This window comes from Scyliorhinus canicula, chromosome 5 (assembly GCF_902713615.1).
Source record: "Scyliorhinus canicula chromosome 5, sScyCan1.1, whole genome shotgun sequence".
Lineage (NCBI taxonomy): Eukaryota > Metazoa > Chordata > Chondrichthyes > Carcharhiniformes > Scyliorhinidae > Scyliorhinus > Scyliorhinus canicula.
This window is the reverse complement of record NC_052150.1, coordinates 147684583-147712505: the sequence shown is the minus strand read 5'-3', so window position 1 is coordinate 147712505 and position 27923 is coordinate 147684583. Positions and strand designations below refer to the sequence as shown.

The 27923-nt window shown below is 46.0% G+C and overlaps 1 protein-coding gene across 1 annotated transcript in view; it reads right to left on the bottom strand.

Annotated features, from left to right (window-relative positions):
* Nucleotides 1–27923, bottom strand: part of egfra (epidermal growth factor receptor a (erythroblastic leukemia viral (v-erb-b) oncogene homolog, avian)) — a 307739-nt gene that overhangs the window by 79970 nt on the left and 199846 nt on the right. Inside the window, exons 2-6 of the mRNA XM_038797793.1 lie at nucleotides 19895–20046; nucleotides 13479–13665; nucleotides 9673–9801; nucleotides 7022–7090; nucleotides 3648–3766 (exon numbers count right to left, since the gene is read on the bottom strand). Of these exons, the coding sequence (XP_038653721.1) occupies nucleotides 3648–3766; nucleotides 7022–7090; nucleotides 9673–9801; nucleotides 13479–13665; nucleotides 19895–20046 (656 nt within the window). The remainder of the gene's footprint in view (nucleotides 1–3647; nucleotides 3767–7021; nucleotides 7091–9672; nucleotides 9802–13478; nucleotides 13666–19894; nucleotides 20047–27923) is intronic.

Genomic DNA, 27923 nt, shown 5'->3' with positions numbered 1-27923 from the left:
TGGTGAGGAGGATAAGAGGCTTCCAGATGATTTAGACAAGTTGAGTGAGTGGGCGAATACATGGCAGATGCAGTATAATGTGGATTGATGTAAAGTCACCTTCGGACGGAGAAACAGAATTTCAGAGTATTATTTAAACAGTGATAGATTGGGAAATGTTGACATACAAAGGGTCTTGGATGCCCTTGTACACCAGCCACTGAAAGCAAGCATGCAGGTACAGCAAGCAGAGAGGCAAAGGATATGTTGGCCTTCATTGCAAGAGGACTTGAGAACAGGAGCAAGAATGTCTTCATGCACCTGTACAGGGCCTTGGTGAGACCACACTTGGAATATTGTGTGCAGTTTTGGACTCTTTACCTAAGAAAGGATATACGTGCCACGGAGAGTTTGTAGCGAGGGTTCACCAAATTGATTCCTGGGATGGCAGGAGTGGTATGAGGAGAGATTGGGTTGACTGGGACTGCATTCACTGGAATTTAGAAGAACGAGAGGGAATCTAATTGAAATGTGTACAATTCTGACAGGACTAGACAGACTAATTGCAGGGATGATGGCTGGGGGTCTAGAACAAGGAGTCAAAGTCTTGGGATATGGGGTCGGCCATTTAGGACTGAGATGAGGAGAAACCACTTCACTCAAAGAGTGGCAAAGCTGTGGAGGCCAAGTTACTGAATATATTTAAGAAGGAATTAGATAGATTTCTAGACTCTGAATGTGTCAAGGGGTATGGGAAGAGCACGGGAGTATGATGTTGAGATAGAGACTCAGCCATTATCATACTGAATAGCGGAACAGGCTCAAAGGGGCTTTTCACATTAACGTTACTGTAGTGTTAATGTAAGCCAACTTGTGACAATAAAGATTATTATTATTAAAAACCAAATTGCCTACTCCTATTGTTGATGTTTTTACGGGTTGAATTTTAAGGATGGCGAGCGATTGGTGCTCTCTATCCTGAGAGTAGATGCGCAACGTGCTGCCGGCCAACTCTCAAACTCCCACTGCCATTTAACACTCACTTGAGCATTGGTGGCAGTGGGCAGGACTTCTGTCCGTCCTTAGTAAGTAGTCTCGCCCATGAGAGCTGCCAGTAAATCAGATTGGCCAACAGTTCTTCAACCTAGCCAAGCACAGCACTGCAGTGGCCAGAAGCGGTACTGCAGTGCTCTGCCTGGGACTAAGCCCCAGGATCTTTGAAAAGGTAAGTTCCCCCTGGCGATCATCCTGCGAGACGTGAAAAGCTGGAAAGGCATCCAAAGAGGGGGCAGGGAGCACAGAGTGTTGCTCTACGTGGATGTCCTGCTCCTCTACGCCTCGGACCCACAGAATGGCCTGAAAGTAATTATGCAACTTCTGGAATAGTTCAGAGCCTTCTCGGGCTACAAACCCAACCTGGGCAAGAGCGAGGCATTCCCGTTGAACCCAAACAGGGAAGGGACAGAGTTGGAGGGACTACCATTTGAACTAGCCCAAAACAAATTCCGCTACCTGGGGATCCAGATAGCCTAAGACTGGACATGGACCCACAAGTGGAATCTGATCAGTCTGGCAGAGGAAGTTGAAAAGGACCTACAGAGGTGGGATGCACTCCCATTGTCCCTGGTGGGGAGAATGCAGACAATCAAAATGAATGTACTGCCAAAGGGGACGCTAACAGTCAGTGACTTTTATAGAGGGGTCAGACTCACGACCTTGGGCGAACTGATGGAGGACTGGGAACTATGAACAGAACCGGAACTCAGGCACCTCCAAATTAAAGACTTTCTCCGCAAGGAGATGGCAAGATACTCCAGGGCCCAGAAAGACACACTACTAGAGGAACTAATAAAAACAGACAATAAGGAGGGGGGGGGGGGGGGGGGGAACTGGAGGAACATAAACGGACAGTTTCTGGATAGGGCAAGGCTACCACTGGACGAAGCCAGATGGAAAAGGGAGGACAAACTGGGGATGGAAGCGGGTTGGGGACTCTGGAGTGAAGGCAGGCCAATTCCACCTCCTCCTGCACCTCATGCAGTTCAAAGTGGTGCACAGGGCTCATCTAATCAGAACCCGAATTAACCTTTCCCAGAGGTGGAGAACAAACGTGATTGGTGCCAGAGAGGCCTGGCCAACCACACCCACATGTTCTGGGCCTGCCCCAGACTTGTCAGTTTCTGGGCAGTCTTCTTTGAGGCAATGTCCAAGGTTGTGAGGGTGGAGCCGTGCCCGAGAGTGGCAGTCTTCGGGGTATCGGACCAGCCAGAACTACATATGGGGAAGAGGCCTGACGCCCTGGCATTTGCTTCCTTAATTGCACGCCAGAGAATCCTGCTCAGCTGGCGATCAGCGGCATCACCCACAGCTGCAGACTGGCTCGCAGACCTGTCAGAAATTCTTCACCTGGAGAAGATCAAGTGCACCATCCGAGGGTCAGACGAGGGGTTCCACAAAGCGTGAGGCCCATTCATAAGCCTGTTCCAAGACCTGTTCTGGGTCAATAGCGACTAGGAAGGGTGGGCTGGGGAGGGGGAAAGAGGGAGGGAGGAAAAACAAAGGACACACACAATGGAAAGAAGCAGAGGGGGAGGGAGAGAGAAGTGAACCCAAGGGAATCACCGAACGAAACATGGGGAAAAAGGGAGGAGGGGAGGGGCCTTGTAGCCACCCTCCCTCTGCCACCCCCACCCCCCGATGACAACAACTAAAAGCTGCAACAGAAAGAGGTGGAACGCAGTATGTGAGGCCCAGGGCAGAAGTCTGCACCAAGAGGGAAACTAAACTGGCAACTGAGGAAAGGGTGTTTTTGGGGGGGGGGGGCAGATGGGTCGAGGGGCGGGAAACCACATGTAAAAATATCTGTAAATAAGAAACAGATTTTATTTTTAAATACCAGGTGCACTTGAACTGTTCCCCTGTAAAAATTGGGAAATACCAATAAAAATATATTTTTTTAAAAAGCTAGGCTCAGGGGGGACCAAGGAGCACCTTAGAGGGTCAGGAGAGGGGGTAACCATGGCGTCAGAAGTTAAGCTGGTGGGAGGGAGAGGTGGTCCTGGGGCTCCAACGTCCTGAGGGAGCCTTCAGAGTGAGACACACCCCCTCCCCCTTTCCCACCCGAGCTGGGGAAAAGCTTTCTTGTCATTTTCCCATCCTATCCGTACTCACTCCTGCTAGCCTAAAAACTGACACCGGAAGGGATAAGAGCCATCAAGCTAACACTTAAGGGCCTTAATAGGTGAAAGGGCCAGTTTCCCATCCGAGGCCCTGCCCACTGAAATGTGAAATTGCAACTGGGTTTGAGCGGACGAGTTCTCTGGGAAAATCCCACCCATTCAATTTTATATTCTCCCGTCTTGGCAGAGTGTAAAACTCTGCCCTATCTTTCTATACATCATGAAATATTCTGGTTTACATTTCCTTCTTTCACAGAAGCAGGAAACAATATTACATTTTCATACTTGGACTGAGATTAGACTCAATAATATCAGTACAGATTCTTTAAATCTCACAACAAATAACAAACAACATCGAGATTGATAATAGCAATTAGCTTGTTCTTTGATGCACCATGACATCTCAAAGCATCACAGTCACCCAGGAAGAAGGGAAATAAGAAAATACACTTTAATCTATTAACGGTGACAAATCATTTAATTGCTTACCAGGCAATCATATTCTTTCGGTCCAGTGCATCCAGAAGCACACTGGTTGTGGCAGCAGTCACTTGGGTTTGGTCCTCTACAGCGACCTGAACACTGCTGAGCGCAGATTTTCTTTGTGACTGAAAATGTGGCAGAGGTTGGTAAAATCATTTTCATTACTTCTGGTGGATGAATACAATTCTTATATAAACCCTTGAATCTGATCTCCCAACAAGCTCTACTGTCCTTGGTGTCATCAGATGGTGGGCTCATTGTTGAACACCTACATCCAATAGGGACATTTAAATTTCTATTCATAGGCATCATGGTGGCGCAATGGTTAGCACTGCTGCCTCACAGCGCTGAGGAGCCGGGTTCAAACCCAGCCCCAGGTTCGCGTGGAGTTTGCGCATTCTCCCCATGCTTGCATGGGTTTCGCCCCCACAACCCAAAGATGATCAGGGTAGATGGATTGGACACGCTAAATTGCTCTCAATTGGAAAAAAATAATTGGGTACTCTAAATTTAAAAAAATATAAAAATAAAAAAAATAAAATAAAAAAATTTCTATTCATTGCATTTATACAAGGTTCAAAGTTGAACAATGGAAATATGAAAATAAGTGAACAGTTTAGAATTACTTTTCCATTACCTTTTGAGTATCAGGGAGCATTATGTTGAAAGTCGCAGTTGATTTAAATGTGTGAAATATAGTCCATGACAGAGTCTTTATAATGTGCGATGTGATGGAAGATGGGATTTGCTCATTCATATATTTATGTATATAATTACCATTTAGCATAATCAATAACTTATACAAGTGCATTTCTTTACTTTAAATTTCATTTGGATCTGTTTATTATAACATTAAATAGGTAGATAAATGAAAATGCTATAATATTTATCTTAACAGAAAACTGGTTCTGACATACAAAACTGAGGTTATTTGTCAAACAGGAAATCTATTTGCAGCTATTTCAGAGTGTGCTGATTTTGTACTGACCATAAAAACATCCGAAGATCAATTGTTTACCATTCAAAGTTTAGCGAATGTGAGTTGTCATACACAGTGGGTGGTATATTCGTCGCCACCTCCCCCAAAAGATGGAAATGGAGCAGGGTTGGAACTCACAAACATATTGATGCTAGATGGCACGCTAATTTCAAGTACTGACAATTACTAGAGCGGAGCGGGTCGGGCAGGAATCTCACTCTACTCCTAACTGAAGCTAATTAACACAGTTGGAAAAGCTTGTGAAGAGCTTGTCAAGGCTGGAACTTTACAGATACACATCATTGTCCCAGTGTATCTCCCCAGCAAAATTAGAGTGTCAGTAGGGGGAAAGGGGGAATGGGTGTTTGGAAAGGGAGTGCCCTTAGCCCTGCAGAGGTGCCAGGGAGAATGGGCACTGGGCATTGTATGGTTGGATAATTTGTGACATGAGATGGGTAGAAGAGCATGGGCCAAGACCAAAGACCAAGACTGTCAAGGGAAACTGGCCAGCCAGCTGCCCAGAAGGAAGGCTATAGCTGCTAATGGGTGCACAGCAGTCAGATTTGGAGCCCATTTGAGATGAATGGCAGAACGGCAGACATCAGGAGAGCACAGGAGAAGAACGACAGTAAGGATCCACTGCCAAAGATACCGCTACCTAGAGGTGACTGAGACGAATGCTGCAGGAGACTGCAGCAAATGATCCGAGATATCAATGCCCCAGTTGCCAAATACCTTACAAGTCACAGCACTCGTTCCTTTTGCCCTACTAGTCAACATCACAGTCACTCTAATGGTCTTGAACCTTTTCACATCTGGTTAGTAGCAAACCTCTCCAAGGGTTAGTAGCAAACTTTGGTGGCATATACAGCACTGTATCTTGCTGGTCACTGATGCCCTCTTTGCCAGAGCTGGACAGCATATTCATTTAATGACAGATGTGGGCTCACATTGGAATTCGCCGCCTATATAGATTCCTCTCAGTGCAGGGACCCACGTCGACTGCCAAACCTGCTTCATTACTATTGGGCGGCGAATGCGGAGAAGGTGAGGTGATGGTGGGAAGGAAAGTGGGCATAATGGGTTAGGATGGAGGAGGAATCCTGAAAGAGGCCCAGCTGAAGGGCTATGATGACGGCAGCGTTGCCAATGGTGCTGAGCAGGTACTCAGGGAGCCCGGTGGTGCTACGGTGAAGATCTGGAACCAGTTGAGGAAGTATTTTAGGATGGAGGGGATATCGGTGTTAATGCCGCTGTGTGAGAATCATGGGTTTTAACTGGATGTCCTGTATAAGAGGCGGAGAGAAGTTGGCTGGTCAAGGTGAACGATTTGTATCGGGAGAAAGGGTTTGCCCATCTGGAGGAATTAAGCGAGAGGGTAGAGCTACCGAGAGGGAGGGAGTTTAAGTAGCCGCAGGTAAGGGACTTTGCGTGGAAGGTTTGAAAGGAGTTCCTTAGGTTGCCGAGGTACACCCTGCTGGAATAACTGTTGCTTCCGGATGTGGATTGGGAGGGCAGAATTGGGAATATATACATGTGACTGGGAGACCAGGGAAGTGAATGCGTGGTGAAGATCAAGGAAAACTGGGAAGGGGAGCTAGGAGGGGAGATAAATTGGGTAATATGGAGTGAGGCACTGCAAAAGGTAAACATGATCTCCTTGTGCGCAAGGGTGAGCCTGATAAGAGTTCAAGGTCGTACACAGGGTACATATGACTCGGACAAGAATGACTGGGTTCTTCCAAGGGGGGGGGGGGGGGGGGGGGGCAGATGAGTGTGAGAGGTGTGGGCGGGGACCAGCGATTCATGCACACATGTTCTGGGGCTGCAGATATTTGGCGAGATTCTGGGCGGGAGTGTTTGTGGCCCTAGCAAGGATAGTGGGGGAGGAGGTGGAGCCGGATCCTTTGGTGGTCTTTTTTGGGGTTTCGGAGAAGCCGGAGCTGATGGAGGGGAGGAAGGCTGATGTCATGGCCTTCGCCTCTCTGATTGCCCAGCGAGGAATCTTATTGGAGTGGTGGTCGGCAATGCCACCGGGTGTAGCAGCCTGGCTAAGTGACCTGTATGATTTCCTTTGGCTGGAAAAGATAAAATACGAGTTAAGGGATGCGCGGGTTTCGCGTCGTCTGCGCACTGATGTCATCCGCGCATGCGCGGGTTCCTGAGCATGCGCGGATGATATCCGCGAAGCGCCGTTCGGGCGTCATTTCCGGCGGCCGAGGTCCTGGCCGGGAACGACGGGGGCCCGCACCTAGCCCCCCGGGTGGGGGTGAATTAGGTGCAGGGAGCGGGCCCCGAGGCTGTCGTGAACCTCGGCCGAGTTCACGACGGCCTCCACGATTTTTGGAGCCAGCAGAGAATACCGCCCTATGTTTTTGATCGCTGAAAGGTAAACACTTACATTTTTGACAGTCTTCTAACTCTGCGCCCCAGCACGCTCCATTGTGGCACAGTGCGTCACATTTTGAACCTACCATCCAAAGAAATAATGATAATAGAACTTCACGACAAAACAAAATTAGTCCAAAAGGTCAATAATAAAAGAGTCAGTTATACAATAGATGATTAAAACATTAATCATCTTGCTCACAAAATGTTGAATCAAAGTATATGTGACGTAACTGAAGATGAAGGAAAAACAGAGTAGATTTAATTATTTTCTGGAAGTATTCAAGAGGAAACAAAGCAATGTTTATATTCAGTAATGCACAAAACATGACAATATAGGGTAGGGTAGAAAAATGGTGCATTGCATTAATATTTTAACATCCTTTGTCCTGCAGGAATAAGGATCCCGCAAGGCTGCGTACTTAGCCCCCTACCATATTCCCTAATCATATACATGTGTGGCAAAATTTGGCTCCAACTCTATCTACAAGTTTGCTGATGACACGGCCGTAGTGGGCCAAATCTCAAACAACGATGAGTCAGAGTACAGGAGGCAGATAGAGAACCTTGTGGTGTAATGACAAAAATCTCTCCCTCAATATCAGCAAAACTAAAGAGCTGGTCATTGACTTCAGGAAGCAAAGTGTCATCCACGTCTGCATCACTGGTGCAGAGGTGGAGATGGTTAACAGCTTCAAATACCTAGGTGTGTACATCAATAACAATCTGTCCTGGTCCACCCATGTCAACGCTATGACCAAGAAAGCTCAACAACGTCAATACTTCCTCAGGAAATGAAGGAAATTCAGCATGTCCACAATAACTTTTACCAGTTTTTACAGATAGAATGCACCACAGAAAGCATTCTATCTGGCTGCATCACAGCGTGGGATGGCAACTGCACAGCCCAAGACCGATGTCACTCGATATCTATGCCTATGTATTTACATTGTATATTTATCATATGTCCCATGTTTTTCATGTATGGAGCGATCTGCCTGGACTATATGCAGAACAATGCTTTTCACTGTACCTTGATACAGGTGACAATAAATCTAAATCTAACTAAATTTCTCATGTAGTTAAATGGCTGTAAAGACCATAAGATCAAAAGACATAGAAGCAGAATTAGACCACTCGGCCCATCGAGTCTGCTCCGCCATTCAATCATGGCTGATATTTTTCTTATCCCCATTCTCCTGCCTTCTCCCCATAACCCCTGATCCCCTTATTAATCAAGAACCTATCTATCTCTGATTTAAAGACACTCAGTGATTTGGCCTCCAAAAAGCCTTCTGCGGCAAAGTGTTCCACAGATTCACCACCCTCTGACTGAAGAAATTCCTCCTCATCTCAGTTTTAAAGGATCGTCCCTTTAGTCTGTGATTGTGTCCTCTGCTTCTAGTTTTTCCTACAAGTGGAAACATCCTCTCCACGTCAACTCTATCCAGACCTCGCAGTATCCTGTAAGTTTCAATAAGATTCCCCCCTCATCATTCTAAACCCCAACGAGTACAGACCAGAGACCTCAACCATTCCTCATACAACAAGCTGTTCATTCCAGGGATCATTCTTGTGAACCTACTCTGGACCCTTTCCAAGGCCAGCACATTCTTCCTTCGGGGCCCCAAACTGCTCACAATACTCCAAATGGGGTCTGACCAGAGCCTTATACAGCCTCAGAAGTACATCCCTGGTCTTGTATTCTAGGCCTCTCGACATGAATGCTGACATTGCATTTGCCTTCCTAACTGCTGACTGAACCTGCACATTAACCTTAAGAGAATCGTGAACAAGGACTTCCAAGTCCCTTTGTGCTTCTGATTTCCCAAGCATTTCCCCATTTAGAAAATAGTCTATGCCTAAATTCCTCCTTCCAAAGTTCATAACCTCACACTTTTCCACATTGTATTCCATTTGCCACTTCATTGCCTACTCTCCTAGCCTGTCCAAATCCTTCTGCAGCCCCCTTGCTCCCTCAATACTACCTGTCCCTCGCCAGATCTTTGTATCGTCTGCAAACTTAGCAACAGTGCCTCAGTTCCTTCTTCCAGATCATTAATGTATATTGTGAAAAGTTGTGGTCCCAGCACAGACCTCTGAGGCACACACCTAGTCACTGGCTGCCATCCTGAAAAAGACCCCTTTATCCTCACTCTCTGCTTTCTGCCAGTCAGTCAATCATCTATCCATGCCAGGATCTTACCCTTAACAACATGGGCTCTTAATATATTTAAAGCACTTTAAGACTTCAATGGTCTTTCTTTTTTAAATATTTCCACTCCTGCCCAATATCCAAAAGCCTTGCAAAGCACTGAACAAAAGGAGCGCCATAGAAATAGAAATATCTGTCCCCTGTAATTCTGCAATCCTCTATGAAGAGGAAAGGCTAGCAAACAGAATTTTGACCAGTCGTAAAAAGTTACAAATAGTTATACAAATCTAATTGATTGCCATATGCAAGACAAATATATAAACTGAAATCATCTGAGAAAAGTAAAATGTATCTTTCGTTCAGTCACTGTTGACCAAGAAGTATTATTGCACGTTTACAACAACAGAATGAAATGAAAAGGTCACCAGACAATGAATGGTGTGTTTCTTTACTATTTCAATATGGTTCTCAGTTTCAGGAAAGTAGGTAAAAATAAACTTTTTGCTTACAATTCTTCCTAGTGAGGTTTACTGTCAAGTTAGCCAGCATGTTTGGTTTCAAAATGTCATCCCACTGAATGGATTGCAAGTAACAGAGCTGCGGATTAGAGGCGATCTTCACACTGCCTGTTAAAATTTCTGAAAGATAAACAAGTTATTCAAAACATGGCCACAGGAGGACCTGAAATTGTACAGTCTTCCAACCTCTTACTTGGTCCTTTTTATCCAGCCCTTTCCTTCTCCAGTTTAAACATAAATTCATTCTAATTCTGCTGGTGTTCCTGGTACGGTTGAATTTATTGCCCACGCCTGGTTGCCTTGAGGTGTTGATGACAGGCACTTTAATTGAGCTTCAGCCAATCAGTTTGATGGAACTGGGTTGCTTACTAGGCCAATTAAGAGGACAGTTAAGATCCAACCATATTAATGTGGGATAGGAGTCACATATGGGGCAGGCTGGGCAAGGATAGAAAGTTCCCTTACCGAAGGGTATTAGTGAACCAGGTGGGGTTTTATAACAACGGAAGATGTTGCATAGCATGGTAGCATGGTGGTTAGCATCAATGCTTCACAGCTCCAGGGTCCCAGGTTCGATTCCCGGCTGGGTCACTGTCTGTGTGGAGTCTGCACGTCCTCCCCGTGTGTGCGTGGGTTTCCTCCGGGTGCTCCGGTTTCCTCCCACAGTCCAAAGATGTGCGGGTTAGGTGGATTGGCCATGCTAAATTGCCCGTAGTGTAAGGTTAATGGGGGGATTGTTGGGTTATGGGTATACGGGTTACATGGGTTTAAGTAGGGTGATCATTGTTCGGCACAACATTGAGGGCCGAAGGGCCTGTTCTGTGCTGTACTGTTCTATCTATCTATCTATGATCACTTTCATTGGCACCAATTTTTTATTTCCAGGTTTTTTAGAAAACTAAAGTCAACTTCTCAAACCGCCACGGTTGGATTCAAACTCTCATTCTCTTGATTATTAATCCATCAGTTGCATTCCAACTACATTAACACACTCCCAAATGAGGAACAGCCATCTTTTGCTTCCTCTCTCAATGGCTATCCTTGACGTGCAAACCTGGACAGTAAGTTTTAGAAGGCTTTGTGATTGTCGGACACAAAGCATCCTATCAAGGCTGACTATTCCTACATTTTGAGGCTTTATTGCATAGCAATCAGAGGCAGGAATGTTGGGCAATTTTTCTTCCTGCAACTCAGGAGTACTGAAGCCAATTTTAATAATTAATGGCTTGGCTAATTCTAGTTAATTTAGGAAAAACGTGGGGGTGGATTCTCCGCTGCCCGCCGCTGGTATCGGAGTTCACGATTTGGCGGATAATCGAATGTTGGGCAAAAAATGGGTTTGGGGCGTTTTGATGCTCTGGTCTTTTGCCAGCAGCAGCAGCAGGTTACGCTCCCTGCATCAGCGGAGAGTTGCAAATGGGTCATTTGAACCTATTTGGATCTCCTGTGATGTACCAGCCATCTCGGCCAGGATTCACACAAGCATGAATTGGTGCAAGTATTTTCAAGCGTGGTCCTGATGCTGTTGGTCAAGGGAGCAAGTATTTAATGTTGCTGCTCCCAAAGTCATTGGAGAGTCCAGTCTCCTCCACAATGCAAACGCTGCCCACCCCTCCCTCCAGCCCCCGCATCAGGCCCCCAACAGAGACCCTCCCATCATACCCTCATATCAGAAACCTTCATATAAGAGACCCCCATATTAAAAACCCCCTCCTTAGACTCCCATCTCAGAGCCTCCCCCTCCCACCAGAGTTCCCCCACATCAGAGACCTCCATATCAGAGACTTCCATGTCAGACCCCATACCTATAATTCGACTCTGGAGGTAGAAGTTGGTCTCCAAAATGGAGGATCCAGCTCTGATCAAATTTGTAATCCTCCTGAAATATACAACTAAACTACTTGTTGGCATAGCAGAAGAAGCCTCTCTTTAAGGGTTCAAGATACATTGGGGTGATGGGCTAATTTTCCCTAAAAAGCCTCCAAAAGCCGCAAAGTTCAATGATGGAGTCGGCAAATGAGAGAAAAGTCACCCTACTACATGGGAGGGACAAAATTTGTGAGGAAGTTTCTGCCTCTCCCAAGCTGGCTATTCCAGCTTCTCCAATCACAGCTTCCCTCCCTCTCGATCTTGCTGGCCTTCAAGAGACAGAAGCTATGATAGGAGGACCAGGAAGGGGGAGAGAGCTTATGATTGGAGGATCCGGATGAGTTATTCTGCCCAGTCCCGCTGCTGCCATGAAGGTGACGCTATCGTCAATCAGTGAACAGCATCCAGGAGGCCAAGGCGAAGAACTCGAAAATGAAAAGAGGAAGGAGAATCCACTGGTAAAAATGCTTCAGCAGGCCTGGAGCAGCCATCACAGCCTTGTGGGGATGTTGAGTGAAGCATGCCTTGCACCATGCCTTCTAATTCTCAAGGTTAATGTCAGTGGTAGTGTTCCATATTCAATAGATGTGAATAATCTAACAAGAATCATTTTCCTAACTCAAAGCTGAAATCAGAAACATATTGTATTGTCTCAAAGTTGCCCTATTTCTTGTTTCAGATCCCATATTGGTAGCTTGTGCGCTGCGCATTGTTTCCTTGTTAAGAGACTGTCTGCCCAGAAAGACATCACTGACACTGAAAGATTGATGTAAATATCGAAGGTGGACATGGTATGTTCGAACAGTTGGAACTGAACTGAAATTAGAACATAGAACATACAGTGCAGAAACTGAGTCCAAAGATGTGCGGGTTAGGTGGATTGGCCACGATAAATTGCCCCTTTGTGTCCAGGGGTGTGCAGGTTAGGTTATGGGGTTACAGGGATGGGACAGGGTGGATGACAGAGTGGACATGAGTGAAGTGCTCATTCAAAGGGTTTGTCCAGACTTGATGGGTCGAATGGCCTCCTTCTGCACTGTACAGATTCTATGAACACTACCTTGCAGAAGAATGGGTACAGCTGAACACTTTAGATAAACTGCTGATTCAGGCGCTGTTTTTTTTTTATAAAGACAGCGAGTCAGCTGCCTGTATAAAGTTTCTATTCCTGTCATTTGGACAACATTATTTTACAGCGGTGGCCTAGTGTTCCAGTATTAGAAAATCCATTTAAATGTTTCTGGAATATCCTATGAGATCACTAAATGTACATTTTTCCACTAACAAATTACTGTAGCATGCTATAATTAATCAATAAATAAAAATATCACACAATTTAAATGAAGTGCTGCTACAATGTATATGTAACAACACAGATAACTTTATTTTTCTTGTTTCCCAATAGAGTCTGCTTGTTGACCATCATTGGTTGACGGTGGGATGAAGACCCGTTCCCAGGGCTCTACCAATGCGGCACAGTAGCCAGTTGCTTAGGTGACTGGCTTTCTAAGTTCCCTTACCTCTTTTCCTCTAATCAGGGCTGCCCTGAATCACAGCCGAGATCTAGAATTCACTGTGTGGATAACTGGAGGTGCACACTTGTGTTCTTCCATGTGATAGCACAAACTTTCCATCTCTACCACCTAGAAGAGCAAGGACAGTGTGCACACACCACCAACTGCAGGTTCTTCTCCAAGTCACATATCATCCTGACTCGGAAACATATCCAATAATAACGCTGGGTCAAAATCCTGGAATTCCCAACCTAACGTCACTGCGGCTGTATCTACACTGCATTGATTCAAAAAGGCAGCTCACCCCGACCTTCACAATGTCAATTAGGGACAGGAAATTTAAAAAAAAACAAATGACGCTTGGTTTAAAACACACTTCATAATCTTTGCATTGATAAAACACATCAAACTAACCTGTAAGATTACTTAAAGGCAACTCATTAAGCCCAATCCTTTTTTCCCGATTATAGTTTAACAAAATAACTAGAGCAAATGTGTCTTCGTAAAGCTGGTGACCACGGATGATCCTAAGATTCTCCAGTGGGATCCTTGAAATTTCGTTGAGGCCTATGAGGACGTAACCTGAAACTTCCCGAATACTCTGAAAATCAACAGAACACACTTAATGTATTATATGACATTCATGCAGGCTTGCAGTTGTCAATTTCTCTCTTCTAATTTCCCTCTTCTAAATTCCTGCCTGGTTCTCCTACAGACAAAGATTCCTTGCAAAGGTACTGTTCACTAGGCATCAGTCACCTTTCAGTACCTCACTCAAGTTCCCAAGGTTTTCCTTGCCTCTACCGAAGGCAATGCAGAGCATATGATACTATAAGAGTACAGACTGTAATGTGAATCTAATAAATGCAGAATGGAATCAAAGGAAAAGGTGAGGCAGGGTCAGATGATGAATGGAGGAGATCATTAATATGGGGACGAAGCATACAGATGGAGAGGCAGAGCACCAGGAATCTTATGATTTAATGGATTCAGAGCCCTGCCGAAAATTAAATGACTGTCGGGTACTCTGTATCAGAAGGGCAGCTGATACGTTCCCTATTGATTCTTCAGGTGGTGGAACAGGAAACACCACCATCCAACAAGTCCTGCCTGAGGAGAATTACTACCTTTGTGACATTCAATTTTAGAATGAGAGAGGATGAAGGGTGGGCTTGGACTCCTGGCCTGGTCTGTGCTGTTGACGAGTGAAAACTAGGGCTGGGTAGGTAGCACGGTGGCGCAGTGGGTTAGCCCTGCAGCCTCACAGCACCGAGGTCCCAGGCTCGATCCCGGCTCTGGGTCACTGTCCGTGTGGAGTTTACACATTCTCCCTGTGTTTGCGTGGATTGGCCATGCTAAATTGCCCCTTGATTGGAAAAAGTTAATCGGGTACTCTAAATTTATATTAAAAAAAACTAGGGCTGGGATTTCCCAGCCCCGCTCACCACCGGGGTCGCCTGGACCCACCAAAAATCAATGGACATCTGGCTGGTCCGCTGCATCCCCTGCAGTGGGTCCCACCATGGAGAGGCTGGAAAATTCCATCCGAGGAAAGTGAGGTAAGAAATATCAGACACCGAATACACAACAGCTTGGAAAAAAGGCAACTGGGGAAAATATAATTGCAAGCAACAGTAGCTGTAAGGTTGGGAATAAGGACAAAACTGTTTTTCTTCAAGCACAAAATTACTGGTCATACTCACTCAATGCCCCAAGTTAAGGAGGTTGAGGAAGTGTGAGTTACAACGGGAAATACTGTTAGAATTGCAGGAGATACTAAAGGAAATATCCAGCATTACTGCACATTTACCAGAACCAGCTAAAAATGGAAATGGAGGAAATGATTAGTAAGAGATAGAAATGCAATCTGAGGCCAGTACCGATAGGTTGGGGGCATTCAAACGAGAGCAAGGAAAAAGGCCGAGATAGATCATGTAAAAAAATGTCCTCCTCGAGGCCTGAACGTTGCTGGCTAGGTCAGCATTTTATTGACCATCCCTAATTGACCTGAGGGTAGCACAAGTGGCTAGCACTGTGGCTTCACAGCACCAGGGTCCCAGGATCGATTCCCCACTGGTCACTGTCTGTGTGGAGTCTGCACGTTCTCCCCGTTTCTGCGTGGGTTTCCTCCGGGTGCTCCAGTTTCCTCCCACATTCCAAAGACGTGGGGTAGTATTCTCTCATCTCGCGGTAGTGTCCACGCTGTCGTAAACGCCATTGCGTTTTACGATGGCGTGAACGGGCCTCTGCCAGGACTAATTCTGGCCCTTACAGGGGGGGGCAGCACGGCGCTGGAGCAGTACACGCCGCTCCGGCTGCCGATCCCGGCGTCGCGGGATCCGCGCATGCGCAGTGGTGTCAGCGCCAAGGTGCATATGCGCTGTGGCCTCCTTCAACGCCCCGGCCCCTACACAACATGGCGCAGGCCCCCCCCCTCCCCACCCCCACCCCCCCCCCCCCCCCCCACCCCACCCCCCACCACCCGACCTTTCCACGCTGAGTTCCCGCCGGCTGAGATCAGGTGTGGACGGCACCGGCGGGACTGAGCTGCATTCTTGAACTGCCACAATCCATGTGGTTTAGGCACACCTACCGTGTGGGGTGGGGGTTCCATGATTTTCGCCCAGCAACAGTGGAGGAATGGCAATATATTTCCAAGTCAACATGGTGCGTTCCTTGTAAGGAAATTTGCAGGTGATGGTATTCCCATGTGTCTGCAACCCTTGCTTTTCTAGATGGTAGAGGTCATGTGTTCGGAAGATGCCGTTGAAGGAGCCTTGGAAAGTTGCTGCAGGGCATCTTGTAGATGGTACACAATGCTGTGACTGTGTGTTGGTAGTGGAGTGCGTGGATGTTGAAGGTAGTGGTGCCAATCGAGGTGCTTGCTTTGCTCTAGATGGTGTTAAGTTCATTGAATGTTGACGGGGCTGCACTCATCTTGGTAAATGAAGAGTATTCTATCACACTCCCAATGTGTGACTTATAGTTGGAAGACAGGCTTTGGAAAGTCACGATGTGAATTACTCTCTGCAGAATTTGCAGTCTCTGATCTGATGATGGCGCCACAGAAGTTATATGGCTGGTTCAGTTCAGTTCCTGGTTAATAATATATTCTTTAGGCTTACTGCAATGAAGTTACTGTGAAAAGCCCCTAGTCGCCACATTCCAGCGCCTTTTCGGTTACACTGAGGGAGAATTCAGAATGTCCAATTCACCTAACAAGCACGTCTTTTAGGACTTGTGGGAGGAAACTGGAGCACTTGGAGTCCACGCAGACACGGGGAGAACATGCAGACTCCGCACAGACAGTGACCCAAACTGGGAATCGAACCTGGGTCCCTGGTGCTGTAAAGCAACAGTGCTAACCACTGTGCTACCGTGCCGCCCATGGTCACTACCAGGACAGTGGGGGATTCAGTGATGATAATGACATTGAATCTCAAGAGGAGATCACTGGATTCTCTCTTGTTGGAGATAGTCAATACCTGGCACTTGTGTGGCATAAATATTACTGCCTATTAGACCAAGCATGAATGCTGTGACGTGTGCTGTATTTGGATATGGATTGCTTCAGCACCTGAGGAGTTACGAATGGTGAACCCTGTGCAATTATCAGTGAACATCTCTACTTCTGACCTTTTGCTGGAGGGAAGGTTATTGATGAAACAGCTGGGGATGATTGGGTCTAGGACAGTACCCTGAGGAACTCCTCCACTGCTGTCCTGCAATCCTTCAATTTCTTAAAGGCTTTTGACATGTGCCACACAAAACAGTTACCCAAATAGGATGGTGTGCAATAGGAGGCCAGCTACTGATGTGGACTGAAATTTCAATGATTAGAATCAGAACAGCACTGATGTGGTGGGGTACTGCAGAAATTGCTGCCCACACCAGTATTATTTACTTATTTAGCTAATTTAATGTTTTGAACTGACCTGTACAAATTTAGCAGAAGGAGTCAGAAATAGAATTGTGGTAAACCAAATAACATTTGCTGAGTGGGCTAGGGATATGCTGAGTGTGCCAAGCAGTTAGCTCAATAAGTAGAAAAGGTATTTACTATGGCTAAATGCAAAGCCAAGAGAAGGAAATAATTAGTGGGAAAATAACTGGCTCCAGGATTCAGGGAGAAAGACCTGAGGGGTGTCATATTTCAACATTTCTGCTTATTTTCCATGGAAGATTTGGAGTAATTTATATTAAAATTACATTTAGTTAACATGAAGATTACAACCACTGCACTGTGGATTAGAACTAAACAGGAAAGGTGATAAAGTAATATCTTCCATATCCAACTTCAGTCTGAGGTGGTGGAAGTTTACTTAGACATTGCACACCTTGGTGAGGACTGCCAGTGTCTGGAACAGTCCATGGGAGCTACTAAGAATGCCAAAAGCTTTCATTTAAGCTCAGGTCCCACCAGTTGCAGCAGCCAATTCTCTAGTCTGAAGTTTTCAGTTAACTTGCCACCATGTACAGTAATTGCAATGTGTGTTACAGCATTATGATGAAGTGAGGTGAAATTTGCTGTGAGCATTATTCCAAGTTGGTGTAGGGATTGGGAGCCCCACTCGGGCTGAGGGAGGTGATGGAGAGTATGGGGGCGATGCAGGCAGGGACGCCCTGTCCCGGATGGGCTCCAGGTGGTGTTTTATAAAATGTTTGCCGGGGGGGGATCTCGGGCTATTGCTGGTGAGGGCATAGAATGAGGTAGGAAGAGGGTGAAACACCCCCCTACGCTATCACAGGCATCCATCTCCCTGATATTGAAAAAGAACAAGGATCCAGAGCAGTATGGATTGTATCATCTGATATAGATATTGAATGTAGACGCCAAGTTGCTGGCAAGGTGTTGTCTTCGCGAATGGAGGACTGCATAGCCCGAGGTTCCCCCCACAAACATTTTATAAAACACCACCTGGAACCCATCTGGGACGGGGCCTTCCCTGCCTGTATCGCCCCCATACTCTCCATCACCTCCCTGCATGTCGGGGTGATAGGCGAGGACCAAATGGGGTGTGTGAAATGGAGACAGTTGTCGGCAAATGTGAGGAGGCTGCTAAATGTGATTATGATGCCTCCGGAGGGGCAGGATGTGGAGGTGGTGGTCACGATGGGCACGAAGAATGATTTTGACTGAGTGAAATGGGAATCTTTGTGGGAGGTGCTGGGGCAGTTCGGGTTCAGGCAGGGGTTTGTGGACTGGGTCCGGTGGCTGTACAAAGCACCGGTCATAAGTCTGCGGATGAACCGGGTGAATTTGGGATATTCTGGGCTGCATCATGGGACGAGGCAGGGGTGCCCGCTCTCCCCTTTGCTGTTTGCTTTGGCTATAGAGCAATTGGCAATGGCGCTCGGAGCATTGAGGGATTGGAAAGGGATTGTGCAGGGGGGTGTTGAGCACAGGGTTTTGCTGTACGCGGATGACTTGTTATATAGAGACCCATTTGGTGGCATTGGGGGAATTATGGGGATTTTGGAGGACTTTGGCCGGTTCTCCCGGTACAAGTTAAGCACGGGGAAGAGCGAAGTGTTCCCGATTGAGGCTAGAGGGCAGGAGAGGAGTTTACGGGAGTTGCTGTTCAAGGTAGTGTTGGCAAGTTTTAGTTAGTGTGGTAGTATGACTAGGGGTATTACGGTACCTTCAGAGGTGAGCTGCCATTGGTGCAGAGGACTCGCTGCCCATAGGCCCAGGTAAGTCATGTGCCTCTCAGGATATCAGAACCCGCGTTCCCCGGCAGTCGGCCATTTCTTCTGTACGTCTGCTGCACGGCACACATCTTGTTCATTAAAGCCTTTTGTTTGGATCGCATCTTCGCCTCGAGTCCAATTGGTGGTGCATCAGTTACCTGGGCATCCAGGTGACGCGGGGTTGGGCGCAGTTGCACATGTTAAATTTGACTCGGCTGGTGGAGCAGATGAAGGAGGATGTGTTGCTACTGTCACGAGCTGATCGGGTGCAGACAGTAAAAAGCACAGTGCTGCCAAGATTGCTGTTGTATTTCAGAACCTCCCAATCTTTGTCCCAATGTCATTCTATAAAAAGGTTAACGCGCTGATCTCTGGGTTTGTATGAGCAGGGTCAAAAAGGCTTTTCTGGAGCGGGACGAGGAGGGGGGGGGGGGGGGGGGGGGGAGGTGGGCGGGGGCGTTGGCGAATATAATGAACTACAACTGGGCGACGAACATCGGCATGGTTAGGAAAAGGGTCGTGGGGAAACGGGGCCGAGAGCGGGGAGCGAGTATTGGTTATTTATAATTTGCAGCATTTTGCTTCTGCTTCAAACTTTGATTAATTCGAAGGCATTCTGCGGGGTTTACATTGATAAACAGGTGGCTGTCATTGGGTTCATCGACCCACTGTATTCAGTGTAGCCAACATGTATCATTGAGTCTTAGAGGTTTACAGCAAAGAAGAGGCCCTTTGGTCCATCATGTCGGCGCCAGTTAAAATCCACCACCTATCCAATTCCTTTCCTGGATAGTGCAGCCAATTTCTCAAGCAATGCGATAAGACATTTTTGAACTGTGCCAATTAAGGGGAAAAGAGGAAGAGAGAGAAAAGGAGAGAGAGAGAGAGAGAGAGAGCGAGAGAGAGATCAAGTGAAAGTGAACGTGTGAGAGAGAGGGAAAACAAAGGGATGGAAAAAAACATGGGCTGGATTCTCCGCTGTTGGGATTCTCCGTTGCGCTGGAAAACTGGAGGTGGCGGGATGGAGAATTCCGCCCCATGTGTCGTGGAACAGGCAAGTACGTAAGACAGCATGACAGGCATGTTACACCACTTCTGCTTAACATAAGATAAATTAAATATAAATACAAAAATATTACCTGAAGGAAGGACACATTATGGTATGGTTGTATGAAGGTTATCTCTAGATTGCCCATCACTACCTCACAACCATTGTACGTTCGGTAAAGAATGTTGTAATGTTCATCCACAGATGACAACAAACTTAGTTTGTTTTCAGTGCCTGAACAAACTGCAATAATAAAAGAGAAACAAAAATAAGGAAACAAATACTTATGCATTTGAACAAGCATTATGCTGAAACAAATTAATCGCAATCTATTCCAATCCAATACAATTGTTCTGGAAAAAGCACCTTACTTCATGTCACTTGATTTTATTGAAAACAGTTCTTATTTGAGCTGAAGTTGCATATAAGTTTATGGAAAATAGCAGGATATCTGGGAGGGTGACAACTGGGTGTGAAATTACTGAATTATGAGAATGAACCTCGCTAACCACACTCCAACATCGGGTGCAATCCAATGGCCAGGCTGTGCTGGAAAAGCGCTGTTCAGCGTGGCCGTTGAAAGCCAGGGGACCCTGCGCCTAGGACCTACCCTGCTCACAACTCTCTGCACGATCCATCGCGACCTCGCGAGACATTGCGATGCAAATCCCGCCCATTGTGGCTCCTGCCTCCTGGGAAAATCGCGCCCATCGATTCAATATCAGCATCTCACTGTCAGTGTGTGTGATGCACTATCAATTACGCAAAGACGAGAGCAGGATGTAATCGAGGCTTTATTACACTGAGATGTGTGGCCTCCTACAGCAGCTGACGAAATGGCTGCTGTACAGGGAGCACACATATTTATACTACGCCTACTGGGCGGAACCAGCAGGCAGGGATCTACTCCCATACCTGTAGTACAGGGGCCTTACCGTAAAGCACCTATATCAACATCCTCTATATACAATATATACATCAGTGGTGACTACTACAATGATACTGACACTATTAGGTCAGAAAATCTTGTACAAAAAGGTTTTGAGAAGTCTTAATGGAGGAAAGCCAATTGGCAAGGTTGAATGGTGTAGGGAGGAAATTCCAGATTTTAGGACCTAGGCAACTGAAGGTTTGGTACTAATGGTGCAACGATTAAAACAAGACTAAGGTGACACAATTTCATGTTGGCACTGAGGCTGAACACGCAAAGAGAAAATGGAGCAATTGGATGCAGTTATAATGCAACTCAGGCTCTCAAATCAGTAGTTGTGGTTTGGGTTCCAGCCAAGGAGAACATAGTTTACATTGTTTGGCTCCTGCCTATGCTAGAACTTCAGGTGTCCTGTTTAGAATGTTTTGGATGTGTCTGTACGCATGCATGCCTGCACAGAGCTGTCTCTTAAACGTTAGAGACTGATTTTCTTTAAGAGAAAAGGAATTGGTGAATAGCTCACTCTCTAAGGAACATCCAATAGCTTTGCAAACCGGGTTTGGTACTGCACTGCATGTGGTATCAGAAGGAAGTGGTGCAAGAAAACCGCTTCCAGGGGATTTCAAGCTGGGGTCAGCTTGGATGTGGGAAAATCCTAATGTTCAATTAGAACAATTTCTGTACAATTTATTTTTAATGTGTCTTTCCAGTTTGGAATAGAATAGTGTTGTAATTATCAACTCTTCAGTCTGCAGTTTACTTCGCATTTACGCTCAGATACACCAGCAGTCAAGTTGCAAACACATAACCACCGCAAAATACGAGTATTATGTGCTTAACTACAATACGCTTAAATTTCATTGATCATTTCTGTCCAACTGTCAAACTTTCGATCTGCACAAATCTCTGCCCAGAAAACTCAACTCGCCTCTGCCTCTCAATAACCTCCAGAGATGCTTTAAAAAAAATTCTCCCGAACTTGATTTATAACTTTTGTTTCGTCTACAGCAGTGGTTCCCAACCTTTTCCTTTAGATTGTCATCAAAAGCTTTTGCAGACCACAACCTACGCAAGCCATTTTAAATACTGGGCGCGACATACTAGCCGCGATGCCCTCGCTCTTGAGCGCGGTGCAGCCAGTGAATGCCATGGTGTCATTGAATAGCAGTGGGAACTCCCTGAAAAACCCACCAAAATGAAGGCCGCGATTCTCTAAGTTAATGTACGGCGGGTTTTTCAGGGAGTTTCCCGCAGGCTCTGCCGGCAAATTCCCCACTGCTATTCAATGACACTTAGGACTGGATTCTTCTGCCCCGCCCGCCGCAAGATTGCCACGGGCGAGACGCGGACAATGGAAATGTCCATTGACCTCGGATGGGATTCTCCGATCGCCAGGCGGGGCAGCCGGAGAATTCAGCCTTTAGTCATTTTTTTGGGGCCCTGGGGAGTTTCTCACCGGTTTAGCCCACACTTAGAATTTGTTTTAGCACTGGGGAGCTGAACTCAGATCAGGCAGCTATTTTGAAAGGGTGCCCCGATCTCTAGGTGAGCTGATAGGACCCCACACCCCCTACCCATGGGCAATGTCACCGCCGCCCCCCCCCACACACATGGACACTACCCCACACCCCACCAAGTAAGGACGCCCTACTATGGGGTCCCTGGGGATCCCCTCTTTTCAGGTCCCCCCCCCCCCCAAATCCCCTTAGAGCACCCCTTCCCTTCCAGGACCGCCACCCATAACCCCCCCAACTTCTCGGAGGCTCCGGCTTAGCTGCCCTGCACTTTCCCACCCTTCAAACCCCCTTCATTTTATGGGCAAGGCCCCCTCACCCCCTGGGCCTTGGCAGTGTAACCCAGGCATTCAGACCCTTTGCACTGCCATCCTGGCATCCAGACAGTACTCCTGCTGGCTTGGCAGTGCAATCTGGGCACTTGGCAGTGTCAGGGTGGGAGTGCCAAGGTGCCATCTGGGCAGTGCCAAGGTGCCCACGTTCCAGGGGGAGGGCCAGGGAGCCACCCTGGACTGACCCTGATCACCCTGGCATCTCCGGTGACCCAAGAGACTCCCCGGGTGCCGTTCCGCCTGGTCCATGGTTGTGTGGACCAGCACTGATGGGCGCCTGGCTGCAGCCTCCCTGGGAAGGCCGGAGAATTGAAGGCCGGAGAATTGAAGGAGGCCAGTGGATTCTGGCAGGGAGGTCCTAAGTAGGTCTATGATCTACTTCCGCGAGCATAATTCGGTTCTCCCATTTGGGGCAGAGCTCCAACTCTGCTGTCTCGCGGGAATTCGGAAAAATTCGCGAGGCATGGACCCTGTCAGGAGGCTCACTGCAGGCCTCTCCCGGTATTCTCCAGCCATGTTCTGCTCTCGCTTGAGCGCAACGCGGCCGGAGAATCACGCCCATAGTCTACAGCTATCGGGAGTCAAACTTATATATCAACGGACATTAAAAACTCTGCTATTTCTAATACTCACACTCACAAATACGTTGCAGATATTACACAAGGATGTTGTGAAGCAAATGACATTGCAAATAACGCAACATTGATTATGATAAATGAGAGGTACTCCTACATTTTTTTTTCCATGGATCACCTGCAGTACTCTCGCAGACCAGAGGTGGGGAACCACTGGTCTATGGCATATGTACATGTCACATAAAATGTTTCCTTGATTGCAGGTTCTTAAGCAAGGTGTTCCTTATGTGCAGGCATGATGATTAAATGAGATGTAACTTACATTTTAAAGAAGTATATTAAATGTGGGTTTGATGTTCCATTGTACACTGCCTTTGCAGTTTTATGCTCACTTTAGTTGTGGGCCTAATCTATAGAGGTTAGGAGAATACTTGACACTAGAGGCAAAATTGACTGCATTTTAGGGTCTAACTTGCGAGTGTTTTGCCCAAAAAGAAAATTACAACAACTACACATACAGACTGCAAAGAGAAAGGAACTTAAGTAACTTGAGGAAGACAGCGGTAAGAGAACAGGGGTTTATTTAACTATATACAATATTCTGCACAAGGCAGCATCTCACTTCCAGTACAGACCTTGCTGGAAGAACTAATCACACCAGGCCCTGCTATGGGCAGTTTTTATGTTTGTTCGTAACGAGTTTCAGCTGGGTGGCCTCTGCCCCCTCTCTGGGAAGCTCGTACTCCACAAGTCCTACGAGGAGATCAACAATGGTTTTCCCGTGCTCCTCAGGGGGTTTTTAACAGGAACAAAGGTTAATTTAATCATTATACTTTGATGCTAAGTATTTGCAATTAGATTTATAAATGTTTGATAAGAAGCAAGTATTAGAACATACACATAGAGCATAGAACATATGGTGCAGAAGGAGGCCATTCAGCCCATCGAGTCTGCACCATCCCACTTAAACCCTCACTATATTAAATAATACAGTTTCTTTCTCACAAAGATTAATTTATTCACAATGAATCTAGTTACTTTGCAGACTGGCTATTCAGATGTTAAATTTTCAGTAAATTTGATGAAGGTTTTTCAATTGCCCTCGCAGCTGTTAGAGAGAGGAGAGATTGGAAGGAGGGTAAAATGTTAGCCTTAGGCTCCGTTCCTGATTTCCATCTATGAAAGGAACATCAGATGAAGCCATAATCGGACTCAACTATGATATACTTGACAGATGACTATTGTTGACACACGTGTCTGAACTGATATAAATTGCCCCTGGCCCGAGGTGTCCAAAGACTGTCAGTGCCTGTGGAACCATTCACCAGTATCGGTCGTTAACTTCAGGAACAGGGAGAAGTTTAAGGAGAGAGTTAAGGCTCTAAGGTTACCTGCTGTATCACCTTTAAAAGATCTATAACTTCCTGATAACAATGCTTTGCAGCTGGGACATTATGAAATCTTGTCTGAGGGTTGCACAAGCTTCAGACGCAGTTATTGGTTGTGCATCATCCCTGCCTGGAACACCTTGGGCAATAGTCCAACACTACCATGTCTGAAAGAGTAGCTGTTATTTATTTTCCAACAGCATGCACTAGAGGTCAATCTTCAACTCATTAAACATCTCGTAGCAATTAAAGGGATGCAACACGCATTGTAAGTTAGTAAAATTGCCACAACCTTTTGAAGGGGAGAGCTGAGGATTCAACCTGAGGATCACCACACCTCAGGCACGGGGCAAGATTGAGAAGGTGGAGCCTTCATGAATAACCCCAGCAGGTTTGGGAATAGAACTCCTACTGTTGGCTTTAAGCTGCATCACAAACCAGCTGTCCAGCTAACTGAGCTAAACTATCCCCCCAAACACACGCACTGTACAAGGTTATTAAATAGGTGTCACGCCTTCACATGATCAGGTTTGTTAGCTGAGGAGTGCGTAATGGCAGCTTTTCAAGCAATTACGTTTGTTCCTTTTAAATAAAGTAAGATTTGTATCGGAGTGGATTATAGATAGTCCAAAATGAGTCTTATTTTGACCATTCCTATACCCATTCGTAACAATTTTTTCTCAGTTTTCTTGATTTTAAAGTGTGAGGATTGGCCTAAGGACTGGTTCACGAAGCATTCTTGTGAATATGCTATCACAAACAGCACATACACCTCTGATAAAAGTGGTTAAATAGATTTCCCTCCACCAGTAGCTCATTATTGTTATGAACAGATTAGGGGGGCAGGGGGATGAACTGCCTCCACTCTTTGCCCCACGCCTGGATTGGTTATAACAGTGTTCATTTAAAAAGGTTCAAAAACAGTTTCTTCCCCATTGTTACCAGACTCCTGAATGACCCTCTTAGCATCTGAACTGATCATATGGATAGCACTATATACTGTATACTTCCTCCGCTGCCTATGTTTATGTATTTTCCTATGTATCCTCATGTATTTATTGTACGTTCTATGTTTTCATGTATGGAGCGGATCTGCCTGGACTGTATGCAGAACAAATACCTTTTAGTGTATTTCTGTACATATGACAATAAATCTCAATTTAGATCTAGAATCTAATGCAAAATCAAAGCACACATAACCCCCACCACCCCATTCCAAACAAGCAAAAAAGAAATGAACCCGGGTCCCCAGAGCATTATCCTGGGTCTCTGGGTTACTAGTGCAGAGATAATACCACAATGCCACTCCCTCCCCTCATTAATATGTCGTATTGTACGGCCATTGGTTAAAAAAAAGTGGCAGGCATGGTTTCCAAGGCATTTCGCTGGTGGGCAGCCATTGATTCTTCCACCCCGCCGTCACCTCAGCGCTTTGCTGAACCAGGCGCCTTAGTTGAAGATGCCCAACTCTGAGCTCGCCTTGGAGTTGTACTCTCCAGGTGCAGGCTTTTTGAAACCAATCGTATATCACAACATTCTGACATCACGCCGCCATGGACACATTGGGCGGGATTCTCCGCCCCGCCATATTTCTGCCCCGACCAGCCGGCGGGATTCTCCGTTACGCCGGTCGGTCAATGGGGTTTCCCATTGTGGGGCAGCCCCACGCCGTCGCGAAACCCCAGGGCGCCGGCAAAACGGAGAATCACACCGGCGGAGAATCCCACCCATTATATGGCATGGGGGCATGATTCCGGTGTATGGGCCCGACAATGACATGCAAATGCATTACAATGATGTTCCAAACGTTGAATGGTGGGAAATTTGTCCCCTGACTGACAGGGGAAGGGCATGACTGTATCCTAGAGTTATGGCAACGTGAAACATGACTTAGGCTTTCTTGTGATATTTTTTGCTCTCGCCAGCAAACCTGCCCGACTCGAACGGGAGTGAAAAATCCCAGCCTGTGACCCCACTATTTGATGAACATGCGAGATCTCGTGACGTATGCCGTGGATAGATTTGGGAATTTGACACTAACTTGATCCAGTAATTTCACAGCGGCTTTTATTCCAAACTATGATCTCTCCTTTACGGCTTCCAGTATATTGCTGCCCTACTTAGTTCCCCACTTTCCAGTTAAACTAGTGAAGAATAACTGCATGCATGGGGCAGTCACTGCATTTATGCAGTGTTCCAGAAGCCATAATGGCTCTTCCATAAATAGAATTCAATGTACAGACTGAACGACCCTTGTAAATCCACTACTTCACATCAACACGGAAGGTGTTGCACTTGACAATCCAGACAGATGTGCAGAACTGAGCCAGATGTAGCATTAGTCATTATACTGACACATGCACAAGACACCTCCCTCTTACTTTCCGTCAACAGTGACACAACTTTCTTGACTTATGTAGTGCTATAAGTAGTAACAAGGATGAGGAATAAATAAGAATGTCTTAAATCTAATTGTAATTGTGCAGTGTAAGAGAACAAGGTCAGAAAACAATTTTTTTCTATATGTATTCACAATTAAGCTTTTATTTTTGCAGTTAATGTAGAAAAAGATGTGAAAGTTTCATACTCAAAGGAGGTTTCTTGGTTTTCCTGTGAGCAGTAGTTGAAATTTTCAATTAAAAAAGCCTTCAATAATTTAAAAAGGATGTGAACCGGCTAACCTGACTAGCAGCAAGCACAATGGTTGGTGATTCAATTCACACATCCAAGTAATTGATGCTTTTATTTCAAAACTGAGGAGTATCACACAATAAGGATTATTTACTTCCGAAACACATTTTATATTCGGTACTAAAACACAAGCTTTTGTTGCAGCTATTGACTGTAAATTAATTTCCAGAAAGAATCCAATGGAAATAAAAGCCAGTTGCAGCAAAGCATCGGATTAGCTGAATTTTGAACTTGGTAAATACCAGTACAGTCAGGTTCCATGCACTCCATGTGACCAATTATTGCAACTTAACAAAACCACAAAAGTTTTTCTTAATCGGTGTGATGATTGAAACCTTGCAGGAAGAACATTGCCACAGAAATTCAAACTAAAATACCTTGCCCGCTGGGTTTTAAATTGGCTGCAATTCTGGTAAATATTAATAACCATGATGCCTAGGTTTCATATGGTGGATTTGCCAAACTGAAATAGTATTAGGAAGTTATCGACTGTCGTAACAAAAATAACTCAGATATCTCACACCATATGCATTTACAGGATTTCCTACCTGTGCATTCTGTTTGGATGACAAAATAACTATGACTCCGAGATGGAGAGAGCTATTACAGTGTTTCATGATGAAAATATAGGTTTGCCAAGTAGCTGTTCGCTATTTTCATTGATGACTTTGGGCGGGATTTACTGACCA